At 55.1% G+C, this 20047-nt stretch overlaps 1 protein-coding gene across 1 annotated transcript in view; it reads left to right on the forward strand.

Moving 5' to 3' along the window:
• Nucleotides 1-3472: 3472 nt before the first annotated feature.
• Nucleotides 3473-20047, forward strand: part of Nwd1 (NACHT and WD repeat domain containing 1) — a 67307-nt gene continuing 50732 nt past the window's right edge. The window contains 6 exon segments of the mRNA XM_047531858.1: nt 3473-3911; nt 7391-7442; nt 7445-7476; nt 9337-9453; nt 13248-13545; nt 18258-19530. Coding sequence (XP_047387814.1) covers nt 3801-3911; nt 7391-7442; nt 7445-7476; nt 9337-9453; nt 13248-13545; nt 18258-19530 — 1883 coding nt within the window. The 5' untranslated portion in view covers nt 3473-3800.

Below are 20047 nucleotides of genomic sequence, written 5' to 3' on the forward strand. Positions count from 1 at the left end.
CGCTGCCCAGCAGTCCACAAAGCACAGGACAGCTGCCCACGATGAAGAATGTTCTAGCCCAAATGTCATCCATGTCAAGGTCAGGAAACCCTGGTCGGGCAACTTAGATTCCATTTTTTTTTTTTTTTTTTTTTTTTTGTACCAGGAATTGAACCCAGGGCTGCTTAACCACTGAGCCACATCCTCAGCCCTTTATTATTATTATTATTATTATTATTATTATTATTGTTAATTATTTAATTTTAAGACAGGGCCTCACCAAGTTGCTTAGGGCCTCGCCAAGTTGCTGAGCCTGGCCTCCAACTTGTGATCCTCCCGCCTCAGCCTCCTGAGTTGCTGGACTACAGGGGTGCGCCACCATGCCCGGCTGCTGGAATGTTTTTGACATTGGTGGCCGAGCTGGGCTTGATTCCTAACTGCCACGTGGTGAGTGAAGCTGGCGGTGGTAATGATGGTGAATAATCATGGCCAACATCTGGCGGACCCTCCTATGACCCAGGCGCGGTGAGGGACCCAGGCACTCTCTCTCCACAAAAGCATTTCACTCTTACTAGCCCAGGAGGGTCAGAAAACACATGTGACTTCATTTCTCTGGACCTTGTTTTCTGCACCTGTGGGATGGAAACCTAATGTCTGCCTCTTGGGCTTGTTCTTCGGACTGCTGGTGCCAAAGGCCAACTGGCTGGCACCTCCCAGACCCTCAGCAGACGGCACCTGTTGTGGTGAGTGGTAACAGCCCGGCACACAACAGTTAACCACCGTGCCTGGCTGAGCGCCCGGCTAAGCTGGTGCCCGATTGCCAGATGAGTCTTTTCATTAACCCAGTTGCTGGGAGAATTGGGCGGGGAAAGACCCAGAAAGCACCTAAGACAAAAGTTACTAGGATTGCAGGAGCCTTGTCTTCCGGTGGCTCTGGGCCCAGAAAACTTTCTTCTCCAACCTGCTTCTCCAGAGCGTTCTAAATTGGTCTTTATCTCACCAGCAAGGACAGGAGGGAGGCTGAAGGCCCCAGGGAAACCAAGGACGGACATTGCAAAGGGTTTCTGCCTTTCCCGGGGAAACCCGGGCTTGCTCAGTTGTCTGCCACCACAAATAGGAGTCAAGAAAGATGGGCGACTGTGGATGGACCCACTGAGGTGACGGTCATTTCCTGAGCACCTACTATGTGCCAGACAAGATCCTCACACCATGCAACTCACATTCTTGCAGGACAGACAGTGTACAAGTAGAATCATATCAACTGGTGGTGAGTACCATGCAGAAAAATCAAAAGAGGGTGACAGCATTGGGACTGAAGTGACAAAAAGGGTCACTGAGTGATGGGACAGTCGGGGAGAACCTCTCAGGAGGTAGCATTTGAGCTGAATTGTGACTGATATGAAAGAATGCAGGCTGGAGAGTTTTGGTATAGCATGTGCAAAGGGCCTGAGGCTGAAATAAGCTGGATGTGTTAAACCAGGGGTTCTTAACCAGGAGTGGTTCTGCCCCTTGCAAGGCATTGGCAATGTCTGGAGATGGTGTATTGTTTTATTTTGAGACAGAGTCTCACTCAGTTGCTCAGACTGGCCTAGAACTTGTGATCCTCCTGCTTCAGTCTCCCAGGTAGCTGGATTCTGGGTGTGCGCTACTGTGCCCAGCTCTGGAGGAACTTTAAATCACCATGACTTTGGTGTAGCAGGGATTGCTCTTGACATCTAGGATGCACAGGACAGCCCTCATGCAGAGAATGGCCAGGTTGTAAATGTCCCTTACACAGAGATTGAAAAACCTGGGCCGGAGAACTTGCCAAAATGTGGGGGTGGATGTCAAGGTCAAAGGTCACTGGTCCTCCTAGGCTGGTTGGGAAGCAGTGATCCAAGAGTGTGGCCACCTGATGGAGTGTGAGGGGGCCCAAGGGACCTGTTGGGAACCAAAGGCAATGGAGAAAGGGACAGAACTGCAGAAGAGGTCACTTCAAGGTCAGGAGGCTGGCAAGGTGGTGGAAGGAAGTGGGGGATGGACGCTGGCGTCTGAAGCAGGGGCCTAGGAGGGTCCAGAGGGTCTGGGTGGATGGCAGGAGGGGGCTGGAGGGCCAGGCTGGATTTGGGGTCTCTGGAGAAGGGACCAGAGGAACTCTATCCCTGATGCTCCCTTTAGGGCTAGTGAGAAGTTCCCACTCCAAGCCTTGGTTTTCTCATCTGTAAAATGGTGACAGTCAGCTCTCCTTACTGGACTTCAGAGTTAACACGAAATCCGCAGGCCCCGCCTGTCCGCAGCTGCACAGTGACCAGCGGGCCACCCTCCTGGGCAGATTGCGAAACTCGGGACTTAACGGGTCAAAGTGTAGCCCCCAACCTGCTTCTGAGAGGTGACCGCAGAGCCCTGGGAATGTCCTGGCTGATAAGAGCACTTTCAGGGTCACACCAGACTGTAACCAGGTGACCGACGGTGGGAACTTTGCATCACTTGGAGTCAGTGGCCTCAGGAGGGGCCAGAGACTGTGGTGGGCCGAGCGGGTGATAAAGCCCGTCCCTGTGACCAACCTCCAGTAAACCCTGGGCACCACGGCTTGGGGAGGTGCCCCGCTTGGCGGGACGTCATGTTTATTGTCACACATTGCTCCTGGAAGAATTAGATGATGGCTGTCATCTTCACTGGGAGGAGAGCCAGCACCTGGTCTCTCCTGGACCCCGCCCCCCCGCTCACCTTGCTGGTGGTATATAGACGTGTCCCCCCAGCCTGGACCCCGCCCCCCGCTCACCTTGCTGGTGGTATATAGATGTGTCCCCCCAGCCTGGACCCCGCCCCCCGCTCACCTTGCTGGTGGTATATAGACGTGTCCCCCCAGCCTGGACCCCGCCCCCCGCTCACCTTGCTGGTGGTATATAGACGTGTCCCCCCAGCCTGGACCCCGCCCCCACTCACCTTGCTGGTGGTATATAGACGTGTCCCCCCGGGGTGCTGGGGCTGGAACCCAGAGCCTTCAGCCTGTTAGGCGAGTGCCCTGCCACCCAGCCACACACCCAACCATATCCATTACCTATAAGTCCCAGCGGACACCTGATAATCGTAGATATCTGTGAGGTGCGGTGTACTCCAACGCACGTGTGCCACGCCCGCGAGCAGACCAGAGTGATCGCGTATCCACACTCCGATGCCCATCACTCATCTGTGTCGGGAACATTCAAATCCTCTCTACCAGTTGTTCTGAAAGACACAATTCGTAGTTGTTAGCCATCAGCCGGGCGCAATGGTGCACGCCTGTCATCCCAGGGGCTCGGGAGGCTGAGGCAGGAGGATCACGAGTTCAAAGCCAGCCTCAGCAACTTAGCGAGGACCTAAGCAACTCAGTGAGACTCTGTCTCTAAATAAAATACAAGAAGGGCTGGGGATGTGGCTCAGTGGTTAAGGGCCCCTGAGTTCAATCCCACCAAAAAAAAAAAAAAAAAAAAAAGAATAAAGAAGAGAAGAAATGACCTCCCCTCTCCAGCTGCATCCCTGGACCTGCTAGCCTCCTCCTTCCATCCCTCCTCCCTCCACCTTCCCCTGCGGCTGGTTCTAATCCGTCCACTATAATAAACCCTAACCATACCTATAAGAGCTTTTCTGAAATCATAAGTTCTTCTATCAAATCATCGAACCTGAGCGAGGTCTTGGGGGCTCCTGAGTGACAGGCGTTCCTGGGTGAACCAGGCGGACTGGGGAGGCTGCGGCAGAGAGGACAGCAGGAGCGACCCGGAGGCAGGAGAAGGCCGCCCGGGCCGTGGAGCCGCCTCCTGTGCACCCTGCACTCTGCCTGGCGCTCACAGACCCAGCTGCCCATGGCCCTGCCCACCTTTGCACGTCGTGGAGAGCTTGGCCCTCACTTTGACCTGCTCCCACGAAGCTCCCGGGCGGGCCAGCAAGATGCAGCCAGGCCCGCGGGTGCCAAGGTACGTTTGTTCGGGAGGTGGGCGGACAGGGTTAATGGCCAGGGTGGCCTCAGTGATGTCACCGTCACCTCGTGGGAGAGTCTCTCTGCTCACCCAGCCTGTGCTTCCCCTCCCCGCCGCCCTGCTGATCTCCTCAGGTTCCAAGTCCGCCGCAGGCCAGGATACCTGGCTAGAGTCGGTTTAAAGCTGGTTCCTCAGTTTCTTGGCACTGTGACATTTGGGGACAGACCATTTAACCTTCAAGGGGAGGCCGTCCCGTGCACTGTGGTTTGTTTTGCGTCTCTGGCCTCCACCGCCTCAATGCCAGGAGCACCCCATTCATGACAACCAGAAGTGTCCCCGGACACGGCAGGTGTCCCCAGGTGAGACTGCTGGCTTCACCATGCCCAGGTGCCCGGACCCCGGGCGCGTCTCACTGGAGTCGGTGGCGAGTGAGGGGTGGGGTGGGCTCTACCCAGGCTTGTCCCGCCGGCCGCGCAGCCCGAGCCAGGGCCGGGACGCCTCCCTCTGCACACCTGGGACCAGGCTCAACTTACAGAGGCCCCGGGGGACCCAGGTGTTGGAGAGACTGGCTGGTCCCCGGGTCCCAACACCCAGCACCAGGAAACCGCAGTTGCTGTGGCGACCACTGCGCTCTCGGGCGGGGCAGAAGGCTGTGGTGCTTGGAGGCACCGCACCCAGGGACCTTGGTGGGGAGGCCACGGGCAACACCTCCGTTAGTGCCGACAGACTCGGAGAGCAGAGGGGACAGCAGCCCAGTGTCCATGAGGCTGAGGTGACCAGGGCTGCCGATGGCCCAGGTTTCCATGGAGGGTGAGACAGGAGGCCCCCTCCTGATGGCTTTGCCTGGCTGGCCCCCCCACCCCTGGCCTGAGGTTCCAGGGCCTTAGACCCCTTCCCAGGGAAGGACCAGCTAGGTGGGTGGGCAGCATGAGCGTGGAGCCCCTCAGCCCGGGCACTCGCCGGAGGCTCCTCCACGGTCAGGCAGGTCCCCTCCCAGAGCCTCCGCCCAGCAGTGTGGCCATCTTCGTCAGCTCCACGGTCTCAGGTAAGGTGCAGGGCAGGACTGAGGGCCCCAGGCATGTGGGCAGCCTTGGGGGTGCCGGGGCATGGACACGGCTCACAGCGTCCCTGTGAATGCAGCTCAGCTAGTGACCCACGTGGGAACCAGGGAGGGGGAGCCTCCCGGACCCTCTGTTTCCTCCTCTATGAGCTGGACTGAAGCGTTGCTCTGAGTGACATATGATATTGCAATGAACGTTTGTGACAAATGTGCTGTATACCAGGCTTCAAAAGTGCCACGGTCTTGCCACAGCTACACGATCCTGTGGTGGGACCCTGTCCGCCTCCCTAGCTGTATCCCATATGATCCTCAGCTTGTCCCCACGTTGCAGCCACACTGGTGTCTGACACGTCCTGGGAGCCACGAAGCCCTGAGCCTCACGTCGAGACCCTCATCCCGAGTTCCCTCTTTCCTTGGTCTTCTCATCCTTGGGTTTCAGGGTAAACCCTGCTCCTGAGAGTCCCTGGTGGAGTGGGTTTGTCCCGTATTCTCCAGCCCAGCACACTACGGCTTTTCAAACAGCACTTTCATAAGCTGCAATTATTGAATTTGAGTCCCCTGCCACCAGGCTGTGACCTTCACAAGAGCTACCGCTGCATAGAGTCATGTCCTGGCAAATGGTTAGTGTTCTGTTCTCCAAAAGAGAAGACCCACCAGCAAACCCAGCCGTGGCAAAACACCCAGTCCGGATTAGCTGCTGATTTCCGGGCTGTAAATACTCCCCCACAATTCCAAGCTGCCAGGTGAATCTACCAACAGTGCAGCAGCACACCACGAGCTCCCTTTCTGTATCCCAAGTTCACGTTCATAAACCACCTCAAGGGCAGAGTGCATAGTAAACGGAGTCAAATAATTTGGAGGTTTGTGTATTTTAGAGTCTCTGTTTTCAGTGTACTGTATTCCACTGTAAGTTCAGGTTTTTAAATTTTTTAAACAATTTAATTTAATGTTTAATAATGACTGTGTTAACAACCAGCTGACTTTTTTGATTTAGCAGCTTTTTCTAGCCAGTAGGGGCTGGCCAAAGCATTCCATGTTGATTCTCTCTCTCTCTCTCTCCCCTCCCAGTGCTGGGGGTTGAACCCAGGTTTTCTCACATGCTAGGCAAACACTCTACCCCGGAACTACATCCCCAGCTCTTTTAATAATTTTATTTTCAGACAGTTGCCCAGGCTGGCCTCTAACTTGAGATCCCCCTGACTGGGCCTCTGAGTCTCTGCGATTCCGGGCCTGCGACCCCACACAGGTTAATTGTGTATCTGCCTCCCTGGCTATTGTACCACTGATGCTTACCAAGGGTCTGGGCCTAACGTAAGTGCCTGATAAATGTTCTATGGACACATCTAAGTAGCCTGTGGCATTGGGCAGGCAGGCATGACCTTACTACTTTGCAGATAGGGACCATGACAGAAGTGGGTAGGAGGCATTTCCAAGACTGGACACCCGGGTCAGCTACCAGGCTAAGGCCCCGGACAGACTTTTTTTATCAGTAGTCTTGAGAAACTCCTTTCGTGGGTGCTAGAGAGACATCCCCCTGACCACACAGAAAACAAAAATCTCTTCGCTCAGAGCTACCCGGGAGAGTCAGTGACCAGCTACGCTTCCTGTGTTGAGTGCTGAGACTTCAGCAATGGCCAAGGCAATCCATGGTCCTTGACTTTGGGGAGATTGCAGCCCTGCAAAGAGAGGCATCACCCCCATTTTATGGAAAGGGAAACTGAGGATGACCTGACACTTGGCACAAAGCTACACAGTGTAGTCACTGGTGGGGACAGTCTTAGAGTCCAAGTTTACACTGGGCACAGCTGTCAGATATAGCAAAAAGGAAACCAAACAACCCCATCACCCAGATGTCCAGCTCAATTTGCATGTCAGATAAATTACCAGCCATCCTTTAGCATAAGTCTATCCCAAATACTGCATGCCATGGGACATACTTATGCCAACGAGGTATTTCATGGCTTATGTAGAATGCCAGTTCACCCAGGCATCCTGGGTTTTATCTGGCAACCCTCATCTAGGGTGGGCCGGCAATCATCCTGGCCAGCCCAGGACAGAGGGCTTATGGGATTTGAATAGTCTGTGCTGGGAAAGTCCCAGGCAACCAGAATGGTCGGCCCCCCGGGCTGACTGGCTGGCTGGTTGGTTTGTGGTCGTAGATGGGCACCTTTACTTTATTTATTTTTATGTGGTGCTCAGGATGGAACCCAGTGCCTCACCCGTGCTAGGCAAGTGCTCTACTCCTGAGCCCCAGCCCCAGCCCCTTCCTTGGGTTTGCTTGATGATGTTTGTATCTTTGATTTGCTCCGATGGGCTCTGGCCTTGCTGGGGACAAACGAGGCTGTGAGCAGAGATGTGGGCTGGGAGGCCCCGGGGTCTCCCGCTGACCCCCTCGGGCGTTCCTTGCACCTTGCAGACATGGATGCGGAGAGAGAGGCCCTGCAGGGCACCGCCTACCCGGAAGTGCGAGCCTTCTGCCAGCAGCTCGGCCTGATGTTCGAGGTAATGGTCTCCTTGAGCCGCTTGGGATGTCACCCGGAGCCCTTGGCCCACATGGGCCCGGCTTGATCTAATGACTTGTTGGGTCTTGAACTTCACCATGATTCTGAGACAAGAGACCCGCATCTGTTTTGCTCGGGGCCCTGCAAACCCTCCTGCAAGGTGGCTGTGGAGATAAAGGTCCTTGGGGAGGGCTAGGCCACACGTCTGGGGTTGGCCGTGCAGGCGGCACCGCACAGTGGTGAGGAGATCACTTTGGAGCCCAGCTCCACCACTGCCCCCCCCCCAGCTGTGACCTTGGGCATGTCATTGAACTGCCTTGTGCTATTGCGTTTACCCTGATGTGGGCGCCTGATGCCCTGGGGCAGCTTTGGGAGGAGGGGAGAGTGTCCTGGGGTTTCGGGGGTGGGATGGCGTTGGGCCGTTCTTTCTTCCCGGAGCCTGATGCTGTGCTCGCTGGCACAGTCGCCATGTCCACACACGGGGACTTCCGTGACTCGAGCCAATCCCAGCCTGGCTGGGATGCGGTTTCTTGAACTTTTCAATGCAGAATCCACTGAACCGTCTTTGGAGTTTCGGCCGACGCGGAGGCCACCTCCTTGGATTCATGACAGTGACTCATGGCATCAGAGTCCCCTGGATTAAGAGATGAACCACCCTTTATATAGTACGAAGAAAGAAGTTAGGCTGGGACTTCCACTCCGTCGTCGATTGGGGGATAGAGTTCAGTGTCAGAGGGGCGAACGGGAAAACATCCGGACCCTGAACTGATGAGACGCGTGTGGCTCTTTGAGGCCCAAGCCGTGCTGTGTGCTGGTCCTCGTGAGCATCCTCCCCCGGCGGTCAGGCGACAGTGGTCCAAGGCAAAGCCCTTGCCTAGGGCTGCCCGACATCTCGCTTCTCTGCACCCAGGATGCGGGATCCCGTCCGGTGCTCCAACCCCTTCAGCCCGATCCTCGTCATCCCTTGCTGCAGTTGGTTACGAGTCTGCGTTTCTCTCTCTGAGCTAAAGATTTTAGGGAGCAAGGAACCGTTCCGGGTCCCCTCTTCTCCCCCTCATTCCAGTCTTCCACAGGGTCAGCTTGGCCTCTTGAGTCGAACCGTCCTGCCCAGCCTCCCTCTGGAGATCGGGCAAAAATGGAACGCGAGCGTGCGGTCGCCAAGGAGACCTGACTGCACCCAATTTCGGTCCAGCTAAATACCCTCCTTTAGAAAGAAGGATCTGGAAGCAAGCATGGACATGTCCTCGCTTAAAAAGGAGCAGTTTGACAACACCCAGATGCCTTTTTCAAAAAGTTTTTCTAATGTTGTTTTCAAGTAAATCTTTGGCTTTGGAATTTAGGTTGGCGGGAAGTTTGCCTAGACGGTACAGAGAGTTCCCATGGCCTGCCTCTCTCGCATTGTTAAGATCTTTCCGACCTCAGACAACTCCATTACCATAATTGTGACATTCTTTACGACCACGAAAGCCACGTGGGTACGTTGCTATTAAGCAACCTCCAGATTTTATTCCACGCTGCCAGTTCTTTCTGGTGGAGGATCCCATCCAGGGTCCCGACCCTCAGGCTGCCCCCGTCTGTGACAGATAGTCCTCAGTCCGTCCTTGTTGCTCATGGCCGTGACAGTCTTACGGAGGATGGGCTGGGCGTCCTGAAGAACTCCCTTCTCCCTATTCGGGGTCCATCTGATGTTTTTCTCATGAGTTCACTGAGGTTATGGATTTTTTGTCTAAATTCTTTTAATCCAGAAATTCCCCTAGTGTCAAAAATGGTTGGAAGGAACTTAGTGGCTTTTGTCAAAGGGAGTTGAAAAAAATCACCCAGCATGTCACCTCCCTGACAAACCCCGCCCTTTAATCCCCAGGTGGTGGATCTGAGGTGGGGTGTTCAGAACACGGAGGCCACTGACCACATGACCACCGAACTCTGCTTGGAGGAGCTGGAGCGGTGTCGGAAGTCGTCCATCGGGCCAGCTTTCGTTGTGAGTCGTGGGGTGAGGGGCAGGACGTGGGCCCTGATCCCTAGCCAGAGCAGACAGAGGAGGGGAGTGTGTGGCATTTTCGTACCTGGTTCCCGCAGCCTGCCCAGGGCAGACATTGCTAATGGATCACGCCCCTGCAGCCCTAGCTGGGATCCAGGCATGACCAGTCAAATGAAGCAGCAGAGGAGCTGGAGACTAGAAGGTCAAAACTGTAAAGAATCTTAGAATTTGATGGAAGCTTCCTCCTCCTTCCCCACCCCTCCCCTTGATGGTGTGTGACTTTGGGATGGTGGGAAACCGCAGGAAGGTAGAAACCCACAGGGGTCGGGAACTTTTTTCTCCATGTAGCTGTGGATGGCAGGTGGCTGGCCTTCTCTCCTGGCGCTCCCTGACGTACCTGCTTTCCATCAAAACAATCTGCCCACTGGGAACTGTCCGAACCTTTATCACTGTACTTAATGCCCTATGAGTCCCACATACGGGGAAGGCTGGCGCTACCCTCACAGGCCCTAGAGCAGCGGCCACGAGCGAGGCTACCGACTTCGGTCTCTGGGACGAATCTGGCCACGGCTTGTATTTGTAAAGACATTTTATTGTCACTCAGGTGCTCCCCGCCCCCTCGATTTACCTGTAGTCTGGGACTAAACAGTAGCAGAGCGGAGTCTCCTTGACCTGGACCCTCTGACTGCAGAGACCCCCTAGACCTTCGGGCACCTTCCAGAAAGAGTTTGACAACCCTTACTCTAGTTAGCAAAGAAGGAAAAAGGAAAGTATCTTTGCCCAACAGGCCTTAGTCAAATCACGAAGAGGCTCTTAGCAGCTCCAACTAAGAGGGAAGAAAGTCTCCCGGAGATGAGGTAGAACGGAGGAGAGGGCTGTTTGCTGGGGAAATAAAAAGAAACGGACACAGGCTCTTTGGCTGCAGAATCGCACTGTCCAAGGCAGGGGCCGGGAATCACAGGCAGCCATGCAAGCTTAGGTGAACTAAATCAAACAGAATTAAGATTTCAGCTCCTCCTTTGCGCTGACTGATTTCCAACAAGAGCTGTCCTGTTGGTCACTGCAGATTAATATTCTCCCAGCTTTGCAGAAAGTTTGGTTGGATAGTGCCGCCTTATGGATTTGACCTCCCTTGAGAGCAACAAACAAAACTAAGACCCAGACAGGTGATGAGAGAAGCTTTCTTGAGTATATATTGCTTCAGGCAGGGTTGGTCCTGAGCATATTTTTGCTGGGTACTTCTCTTTGTGGATTAGCACTGATTTATTTGAATTACTATTGCTTTAAAATGTGTGGTAACATTTGGAAGGCTCCACAGCCCCGCTTATAAATTCCCTTCACAATTATTTTTCTAGTTTTTAAAAAAAATTTTTTAAAGTGTTGATGGACCTTTATTTTATGTATTTATATGCGGGGCTGAGGATGGAACCCAGGGCCTCACACGTGCTAGGCAAGCGCCCTACCTCGGAGCCCCAGCCCAGCCCTCTGGTGTTTTAAATTCAATTTTCAGAAAGAACTCTAGGATCATGCTGTTGAGTTTCCAAGGGGGAAAATTGTTTGAAAAAAGAAAACAGAAAGAGAGGGAAAAGGAGGATGAGCAGGGGAGAGAGAAGGAGAGAGAGAGAGAGAAACCCCAGGAGGAATTCGGTTTTGCAACCCAAATCACAGGCAGCAAAAAGAGCATCGAGGCGTCCAGCTGGCCTGGGGGATGGGAGGGTGATCTCCAGCTTCCCGGCTCTAACCAACCCGCCCTGGGAAACTTCCAGAAGGGCCTCTGCTCACTTCTTGCTTCCCTCTTGAACCGGGCACTGCCCTTCCACTGTCGGAGACGCACATCATTGTCCTCCTCCCTGGCTCTGATTTGGAGAATTTTCCACGAAACCCAGAGCTGAGCTGGGAGCCCCTGGAGAGGTGCCTCTGGTAAACAAGCCACTAGGCAGCATCGGCAGGCACGGCTCCCCACGGGGCTCCCTTTTCCAGGCCTGGTCTCTTGGGCCACCTGTAGCTCCCGCATCTCCAGAGCCCCAAGTCACTCCTGCTGGGAACTCTTCCTCTTTCCCTGCTTCCATCCCACTAGCCAGCCTCTCCTTACCCTGGTCTCTGTGGTGACCGGCCATGACTTTTCCAGTCTTTCTTGCTCCTCCAAGACCATTACTGTTGAAGGGACCCTGGGAGGCCTTTCAACACTCCATCATCTCAGATTCTGTTCACCCAGCTTTCCCAGGTACACACCCCTGGAATATTCTGGCACAACAACCCAGTGGAGTGGGTGATTGCTTCCATCTTACCATGAGGAAATTCAAGACTTTGGCACCAGCCTGAAGTCCTAAGCCTGCTCCAGGTTAAGTCTTTTGCATTCCAAGTGTGTTGGGGCAGAAAGGAGCCTCCTTTGCTCTTGGCATTAAGACCCAAATCGTGGCCTTGACATACCCTATAACATCTAGCACGAGGGGACAGCCTTCTCTCTCTCTACTGTCCACTTCTGTTGGTGCCTTAGCCTCCTGGCTTCCCTGCACTGACCATGTCTCTTCCTGCCACAGGGCCTTTGCACATACCATGACCTTTGCCAAACTCCTTATACTGTTCTATTCTGAACCAGATCCTCACTTTCCTGGGTGAGTTTCCTTGACTTCACAGTCCACATGGAACCCATGTATACACTCTCTTCCTAGAAATTTGTTAGCTGCAATTTGACATTGGCCCAACTCTTGGACTGATGCCTATCTGTCTCTCTCATTAAGACTCAAATGTCCAAGAAGGCTGAGACTGAGACTGGCCCCTATATGAATTTTGGAGGACAAACCATCATCAAGCCTTGGCACCAGAAGTCCCCCACCACCCCAGCCGTACTGGGGCTGGGACCCAGAGCCTTCCGCATGCTGGGCAAGCGCTGTACCGCGGAGCCCCGGCAAAAACTCAAAAGACAGAAGTGAGGAGTGATCTATCAGCTGGGCTGAACCGTCCCTGGCCACGATGGCTCAACCTGAGTGGCTGTGGTTCAAGGTGGTGCAGACAGTCACCAGCAGCCGTCCATGTGGACGCTGACTTTGAACCGGGTCTGTGGCGGCTCTGGGAGCTGCGACCAGGCAGAGCTGCAGGAGGGCTCTTCCTTCACGCCCTCTCGCTTCGCCCACCTCTGATACGGGATCGATTTCATTCTGACGGCTTTCACATTCCTTTCACAATGCCGTCGGGGGCTGTTGCTCAGCCACCCCGGGTGCTTCCAGGAGGAGGCGGTGATGCTTGGGGCCTCGTAGGAATGACCCCACCCGCCTGGAGCGGGTCTGGCCCACACCCACAGCCCAGTTACCTCGGAGGCCGAGTCAGGAGAATCGCTTGAACCCAGGAGTTTGGGGCCATCCCGGAAAACAGCAAGAGCAGTCTAAAAAGTAATGCACCACAGCCTAACCCTCCCATGTCCTGGGCCGCCTCTGCACTTGGGTGCAGGTCGCGGTCTCCTCCTGTGGATGGAACCCAGGGTGCTTAGCCACTGAGCTGCACCCCCAGCCCTTTTTTATATTTTATTGAGAGACAGGGTCTTGCTGAGTTGCTTAGGGCCTCGCTAAGTTGTTGAGGCTGGCTCTGAACTTGCGATCCTCCTGCCTGGGCCTCCGGAGCCGCTGGGATTCCAGGGTGCGCCACCGCGCCTGGCACGCCCTTCTTAGTACTTATCAGCCTTGGTTTTACCACCAGGCCCATGTCGAGGGGATCCGCGCGCTCCTCTCTGGGCACAGAGCTGAGCGCCACGTGGAGATTGGAAGCCCTACTCCCCTCTCTGCCCGTCTCTCTGCCAGGCCCTTGTAGGTGACCAGTATGGCCCCTGTCCAGTCCCCTCAGTGATCGAGGAGAAGGAATGGGAGGCACTGAGGGTCCCGCTGACGGCCAGGCCACGTGACCTGGAGCTGGTGGCCCGACGCTTCCGGAGGGATGAGAATGCGGTTCCTCCCACCTACGTCCTGCAGGCAGCAGGGGATGTGGAGGCCCCTGGGCCTGAGGAGGCCACCCTGACCTCTGTCCTTCGCTCTGGAGCCCAGGAGGCCTGGAGGCTGGGCCTCATCAGCCAGGAGCAGTGTCAGCGCCACCACCGGTCAGGTGAGGCTGCAGGGAGCCCCCCCATGGCACAGGCGAAGTACACGGCGAATCCAGAGTTGCATCTCCCGGTGCCCCAAATGCAAGCTTGCTGTCGGTGCCAGTGCACCCAGCTCCCGACACTGGCTCTGGACGAGGTCGTTAGCTGGTGCAAGACCGTGCAGGCCAGTCTGGGTGACCCTCCTCACTTCCCCTGGACCCTTCAGCCTTTCTCCCAGTAAGCATCCCAGAAAGGGTGGGGAAGAATTCTGGGGCGACCACCATCAAGACCTGTCGTGCTGCCTGCCTGTCATCTCAGCAGCTCGGGAGGCTGAGGCAGGAGGACCTCAAGTTCAAAGCCAGCCTCGGCAATTTAGTGAGGCCCTGAGCAACTCAGTGAGACCCTGACTCTAAACGAAATACAAAACAGGGCTGGGGTGTGGCTCACTGGTTAAGCACTGGGTTCAACCCCTGGTACCAAAAAAAAAAGATTTGTGGTGCTACAACCTAGTCAGTCTCGGGCAGATTAGAAGAGTTGACCCCCTGTGGCGGCCCAAGAGCGGCCCCTGCCGAGAGGCCCTGAGCTGGCCCTGAGCGTGGGCTTCTCCCACCTGCCTCCCAGGCTCACGCGGATGGAGGAGTCTTGGCTGCCCATGGGGGCCAGTCAGGGTTCACCCTTGGGAACACTAGAGTTTGTCCCTGGCGGCTCCAGCCTGGGGTGGCTCCACCTCCCCAGAGAGGGCTCCCGTCCCTGTGAAACCCTCCGCTGCAAAGGATTCCGGCCCCTCCCGCCCTCCCGGCAACAGGACCCCACCCAGGCCTCCCTCCCCCTGCTGCGCAGATGCGCGGTGACACTCCTGCCGTCTAACAGAGACGGGTCCTTCTTAGTGACGAGTCAGCAGGATGCCAGCATATGGATTTTGAGGAGGTTGACATATCACAGTAGCCCTCCCTTACCCCAGGGGGTACCTCTCAAGACCCCCCAGGGGGTGCCCCCAACTGCCGGTGGCGCCACACCCTGCGTAGGCTGTGATTTTTCCCGCGCAGAACTCGAGAGAGTTCAGTTGAAAGTCAGGCACAGCAGTAGCGTAACGCTACCTGATGAAAACAGAGCATTTGCAGCAATAGACTGTGTGCACTTCGGGCCGTTACTAAGGAAGATGGAAGAGACTTGAACACAGCCCTGTGCTAGCCCGGTGGCAACGGGTGGGTAGCGCGCACAGCGTGGATACGCTGCCAGGGATGGTTCATGCGCTGGGCGGGGTGCAGCAGGGGCACGCAAGGTTCTCACACCAGCTGGAACCGTCCAATTTAAAACAGGTTGTCTCAGGCCACCATTGACCTCAGGTTAGCAGAAACACAGATTAGGGGAGACTACAAAACCAAAATATTGAATATATGCATTTCTACCATCAATGTGTTCAATACATGAATTTATATCCCCAACATTAAATATATGCCTTTATATAAAGATATTGAAAGAAGGAATTTTTATAGGGTTTTACTGTACATTTGCCAAAACTAAGAAATTAACCTTGGTACTTAGCGTTGGGACACTACTGTGGACCAGACTTGAGAATGTATTGGGATTTCGACAGTTTCCCACGAATGTTCTCCAGATCCCGTAATGCATTAAGGAGTCTCCTTGGGCTCCTCTGGTCTGTGACAGTTTCACAGTCTTTCCTTGTTCTGGGTGACCTTGGCTTCCCTCTCGTTCCTCTTTCCTTTCTTCTTTCCTTCCTTTTTCAGAACCAGGGCCTCACACATGCTGCTAGGCAAGTCCTGTACCACTGAGCCTCACCCCCGGACCTTTTTGTTCTATTTTGAGACAGGGTCTCACTAAATTGCTGAGACTGGCCTCGAGCTTGTGATCCTCCTGCCTCAGCCTCCTGAGTAGCTGGATGGCAGGCCTGCACGGTGCTTGGCAACCTTGATGCTTCTGAGGAAATGTGGTCAGGTCTGCTGTAGAGCGTCCCTCGGTCTGCGCTTGTCTGATGTTTTCCTGTGCTTGGACTGGGGTTCAGGTCTGCGTTTTCTCTCTCTTTCCTGCTGCACCCCCTTTTCTCCTTTCCCTTTTCCCCCTGCTTCCCCTTTGTAACCACACTCACTGTGTCCCCCGAACCCCAGCCCTTGGCCGCCACTCAGGCATCGCCCTCTCTCTAATGTGTTACTTGAACAATACACAATGGAGTCACAAGATCTTAGCCTTTGGAGACTGGCTTCTTTCCCTCCCACGCGGAACGCTCAGATTTTCGAAAGCATTGTTCCATAGAAAAGTCTCACAGCAGCGCCCCCATCAGGGTGGACTAGTGCACCTGGAAGGAAATAGGCTCAGAGAGGTACAGATGTGCCCAAGGCCACACAGCCTGTAGGTGTCAGAGAGGGTTGTCTTAGATGAGTTCAGAGCAAGATGTGTCCGAAGGTTCCATTTAGGAGTACAGTCGCCTTCATCCCACCTTCCTCCCCGGAGGCCAAGGGCTCTGCGGTCTCTCAGTGGAGGACTGTGTGTGACTGTGTTGTGTTGGGACTGAACCCAGGGGCCTTCAGCAATACGCCCAGCCTCTCCCTTTTCTCTCCCTTTCTTTCTTTCTTTCTCTCTCTCTCTCTCCCCCCTCCCTTCCTTCCTTTCTGAGAATCAAACCCAGGGGTGCTTAACTACTGAACCACATCCCAGCCCCTTTTTAAAAAAGATTTTATTTAGAGACGGTCTCACCAAGTTGCTTAGGGCCTCAATAAATTGCTGAGGCTGGCTTTGAACTCGCGATCCTCCTGCCTCAGCCCCCCGAATAGCTGGGATGACAGGTGTGCACCACATCTGGCTAAGGAGGCCTTTGGGGCGGCTCTTAACTTGACTGTGAGTTAGTCCTACCTCCAGGGGCCTGGTTCCTTCAGCCGCAGAGAGCTGGGAACCGCCACCGCGCCCAGAGCAGCTTCAAAAATAACTCCTCCTGTGGGACTCTTTCAAAACAACGGCCTCCGCGGAGGAGTCAGTGTGGGCTCTGGGAAATGTGGCGGCGGCATGCTGGGGGCCGGGTCAACAAGCTGTGGCCTCCTGGCCAACTCTGGCCTCCCTCTTGTTTTGCAAATGAAGTTCTGCTGGCACAGACCCAAGTGCCAGGTTGGCTCGCTCTGACAGCAGCGCTGATGAGCAGCAAGTCGCCTGACCCGCGGGGTGGCCGGCGGAGGCCTCAGGTACCTCCTCGCTGGCCCTTTACGGTTAAATGCACCCACCCTGCTCTCACAGCAGAGTGGATAGCTGTCTTCCCCCGCGCCCCCGCCCGGGAAGCCAGACTCTAAACTCATTAAAAACTCTTTTCCAGCTTCCCTGCTTTTGCAGATATATAGTACATTTAAATAATATATTATCTAAATAATTTTTTATATATACAATTTATTTATTTTCTTCCCCTTCAGCTTCAAATACCCGCTTGCCCTTCTCGGTTAGGAAAGACCAACTGGTTCTTCGCCAGCTGTCTGTCCTTTACACTGCCTTTCTTTCACTTAGACAGGAATGTCCCCTCTGCCAGGGCAGGGACCTTCTGTGTCCCCAGCGTGGAGAGCAGCAGCCAGCCCAAGTATAAGTGCAACAAATGTTTGTTGATCGAATGTGTGAGGGGGCATCTGGAAACAAGACACCTGGATTCTTTTTCTCTAAATATATATATTTTTAGTTGTTGATGGACCTTTATTTTATTTTATTCATTTTTATGTGGTGCTGAGGATGGAACCCAGTGCCTCACATGCGCGAGGCAAGCGCTCTGCCACTGAGCCACAACTGCAGCCCCCCTTTTTTTAAATTGAGGTGAAATTCACCAGCATGGAATTCACCTTTGGAAAGTGAACAGTTTGGTAGCTTTAGGTACATCCACAATGTTGTGCAGCCAGAACATTTTCATCCCCCTGAAAGGAGACCCCCTCCCATCTAGCAGTTGCGCCCCACTCCTCTCCCCACACACTTGGCAGCCACTGATTCACTTTCCGGCTCTATGGCTTTGCCAGGTCTGGACACTTGATTTCAATGGATCACATGCCCAGTGACCTTGTGCACCTGGCTTCCTTCCTTCTGCCTCCTGTTTGTGAGGTTTGTCCACACTGCAGCAGGTGTCAGTGCTTTGCTCCTTTTCATGGCTATATAATATTCCACCACAGGGCTGGACCACATTTTGTTCCTCCCTTTATCTGTTGCTGTGCATTTAGGTTGTCTTCATTTTTTGACTGCTGTGAATAAGTATCTGTTGAATATCTGTTTTCGGTTCTTCCGGGCAGATTCCTAGAAGTGAATTGCTAGGCCCAGTGGGAACTCAGGGCGAACTTTTTTTTTTTAGTAGTTTTTTTTTTGAGATTGATAGACCTTTATTTTACTTATTTATTTTTATGCGGTGCTGAGGATCGAACCCAGTGTCTCACACATGCAAGGCAAGCGCTCTGCCACTGAGCCACTCAGGGCTCGCTCTTTGAGGACAGCAGGGTTATTTTATGATGGGCAGCTTCCCGCCATCTACCTGCTGCAGAGGTTATTTGATTACCAATCGTGGCTAAGTCAGTGCTGCCCTCCTGTGGTCCCTGCACCAGCAGCCCCTGCAGCTCGGCGGGGTGCAGACTCACTGCCCCCTGAGCTCCGAATCAAAACTTCTGGAGGTGGGTCCAGGTAGCTCTGCCACAGGCAGACTTGCGCCCCTGCAGGCCGGTGGACGGCCATGGTGACCGGCCTTTCTCCCCGTCCTCTGCTTTTGCAGTCATGGAGTGGGAGATAGAGCGGGGCCTGCTCAGCTCAGCGGACGGGCAGCGGGGCGCCACGGTCTTCCTCCGCGAGATCCGCGACCTCCACAAGCACATCCTGGACGACTGTGCCCTCAGGATGGTGGACCGGCTCGCCGACGGCTGCCTGGACACCGACGCCCAGAACCTTCTGAGGGAGCTCAAGGGACGCATCGCCGACGCGCACCCCAGGGCCCTCAAGACCCACTGCCTGCCGTGGAGCCGGGACCTGGTGAACCCCAAGAACAAGGCTCACGCCCGCTACCTGAGGGAGCTGGGGGAGCAGTTTGCGGCCAGGGCCAACCACCAGGTCCTCGAGCATCTCCGGGAGCTGGAACTGGCCAGGCAGGACTTGGCGTGGCTCTACCAGGAGATCCGCCACCACCTGGCGCAGAGCGCGGAGGCCGCCGGGACCTTCTGTGGACGCCGGGAGCTCCTGGCTCAGCTCGGGCAGCGGCTCAGGCGCGACGACGGCCAGCCCCACGCCCCCCTGGTGCTCTTCGGCCCCCCGGGCGTCGGGAAGTCGGCCCTGATGTGCAAGCTGGCTGAGCAGATGCCCGGGCTGCTCGGCCACAAGACGGTGACTGTGCTGCGGCTGCTGGGCACCTCGCAGATGAGCTCGGACGCCCGCGGCCTCCTCCGGAGCCTCTGCTTCCAAGTGTGCCTGGCCTACGGGCTGCCCCCGCCCCCGGCCCAGGTCCTGGAGGCGCAGGCCAGGCTGGGCCAGTTTCTCCACCGCCTGCTCCACACCGTCTCCTGCAGGAACTTTGAGTCCCTGGTGCTGCTGCTGGACTCTGTGGATGACTTGGACTCCGTTCGAGGCTCTGGGAGGGTCCCCTGGCTGCCTCGCAGGTGTCCCCCGAAGGTGCACCTCATCCTCTCTGCTTGCTCGGGGCAGCGGGGGGCTCTGGACGCGGTGCGGCGGACAGTCACAGACCCGGAGTCCTACTGGGAGGTCAGGCCCCTCTCTGGGGACCAAGGGCAAGAGATGATCCAACTCCTGCTGGAGGCGGCCAGGAGGACCCTGAGCCCCATGCAGAAGGACCTGCTCTGGGCCAGCCTTCCGGAGTGCGGCCACCCGGGGCGGCTGAGGCTGGCTTTCGAGGAGGCCCGGAAGTGGGCCTCCTTCACCGTGCCCGCCCCTTTGGCCTCCACCGCGGAGGAGGCTACACACCAGCTCTGTGCCCGCCTGGAGCAGACGCACGGGCAGCTCCTGGTGGCCCACGTGCTGGCTTACATCGTGTGCTCCAGGTAAGGCTCCCGTTTTGTGACTTTATACATCATGAGTGGTGGTGGTGGGGGTGCAGGGATGGTGCCCGGGTCTCGAGCGTGCTAAGCGCGGGCTCTTCCGCTCAGCGGCCCCGGCCCTTAGCTGTTCTGGAAATCCAGATACAATTCACCTTTGGTCTCCTAGGCTGCTGCGGAAATCGCCAGCTGGGCGGCTCAGCGCAGTGGGGAGGTATTCTTTTTCTTTCTTTCTTTTTTTTTTAATTTTTAAAATTTTATTTACTCTTTTATTTTTTTTTTTTACTTTTTATTTTTATTGTAAACAAATGGGATACATGTTGTTTCTGTTTGCACATGGAGTAACAGCATACCATTTGAATATTCATACATTTACATAGAGTAATGATGTTTGATTCATTCCGTTATTTTTTCCTCCCCCCCACCCCTCCCACCTCTCTTTTCCCTCTATACAGTCCCTCCTTCCTCCATTCTTGCCCCCCTCCTACCCCCCATTATGTGTGATCATCCACTTATCAGTGAG

This window comes from Sciurus carolinensis, chromosome 17, assembly GCF_902686445.1.
Source record: "Sciurus carolinensis chromosome 17, mSciCar1.2, whole genome shotgun sequence".
Classification (NCBI taxonomy): Eukaryota; Metazoa; Chordata; class Mammalia; order Rodentia; family Sciuridae; genus Sciurus; species Sciurus carolinensis.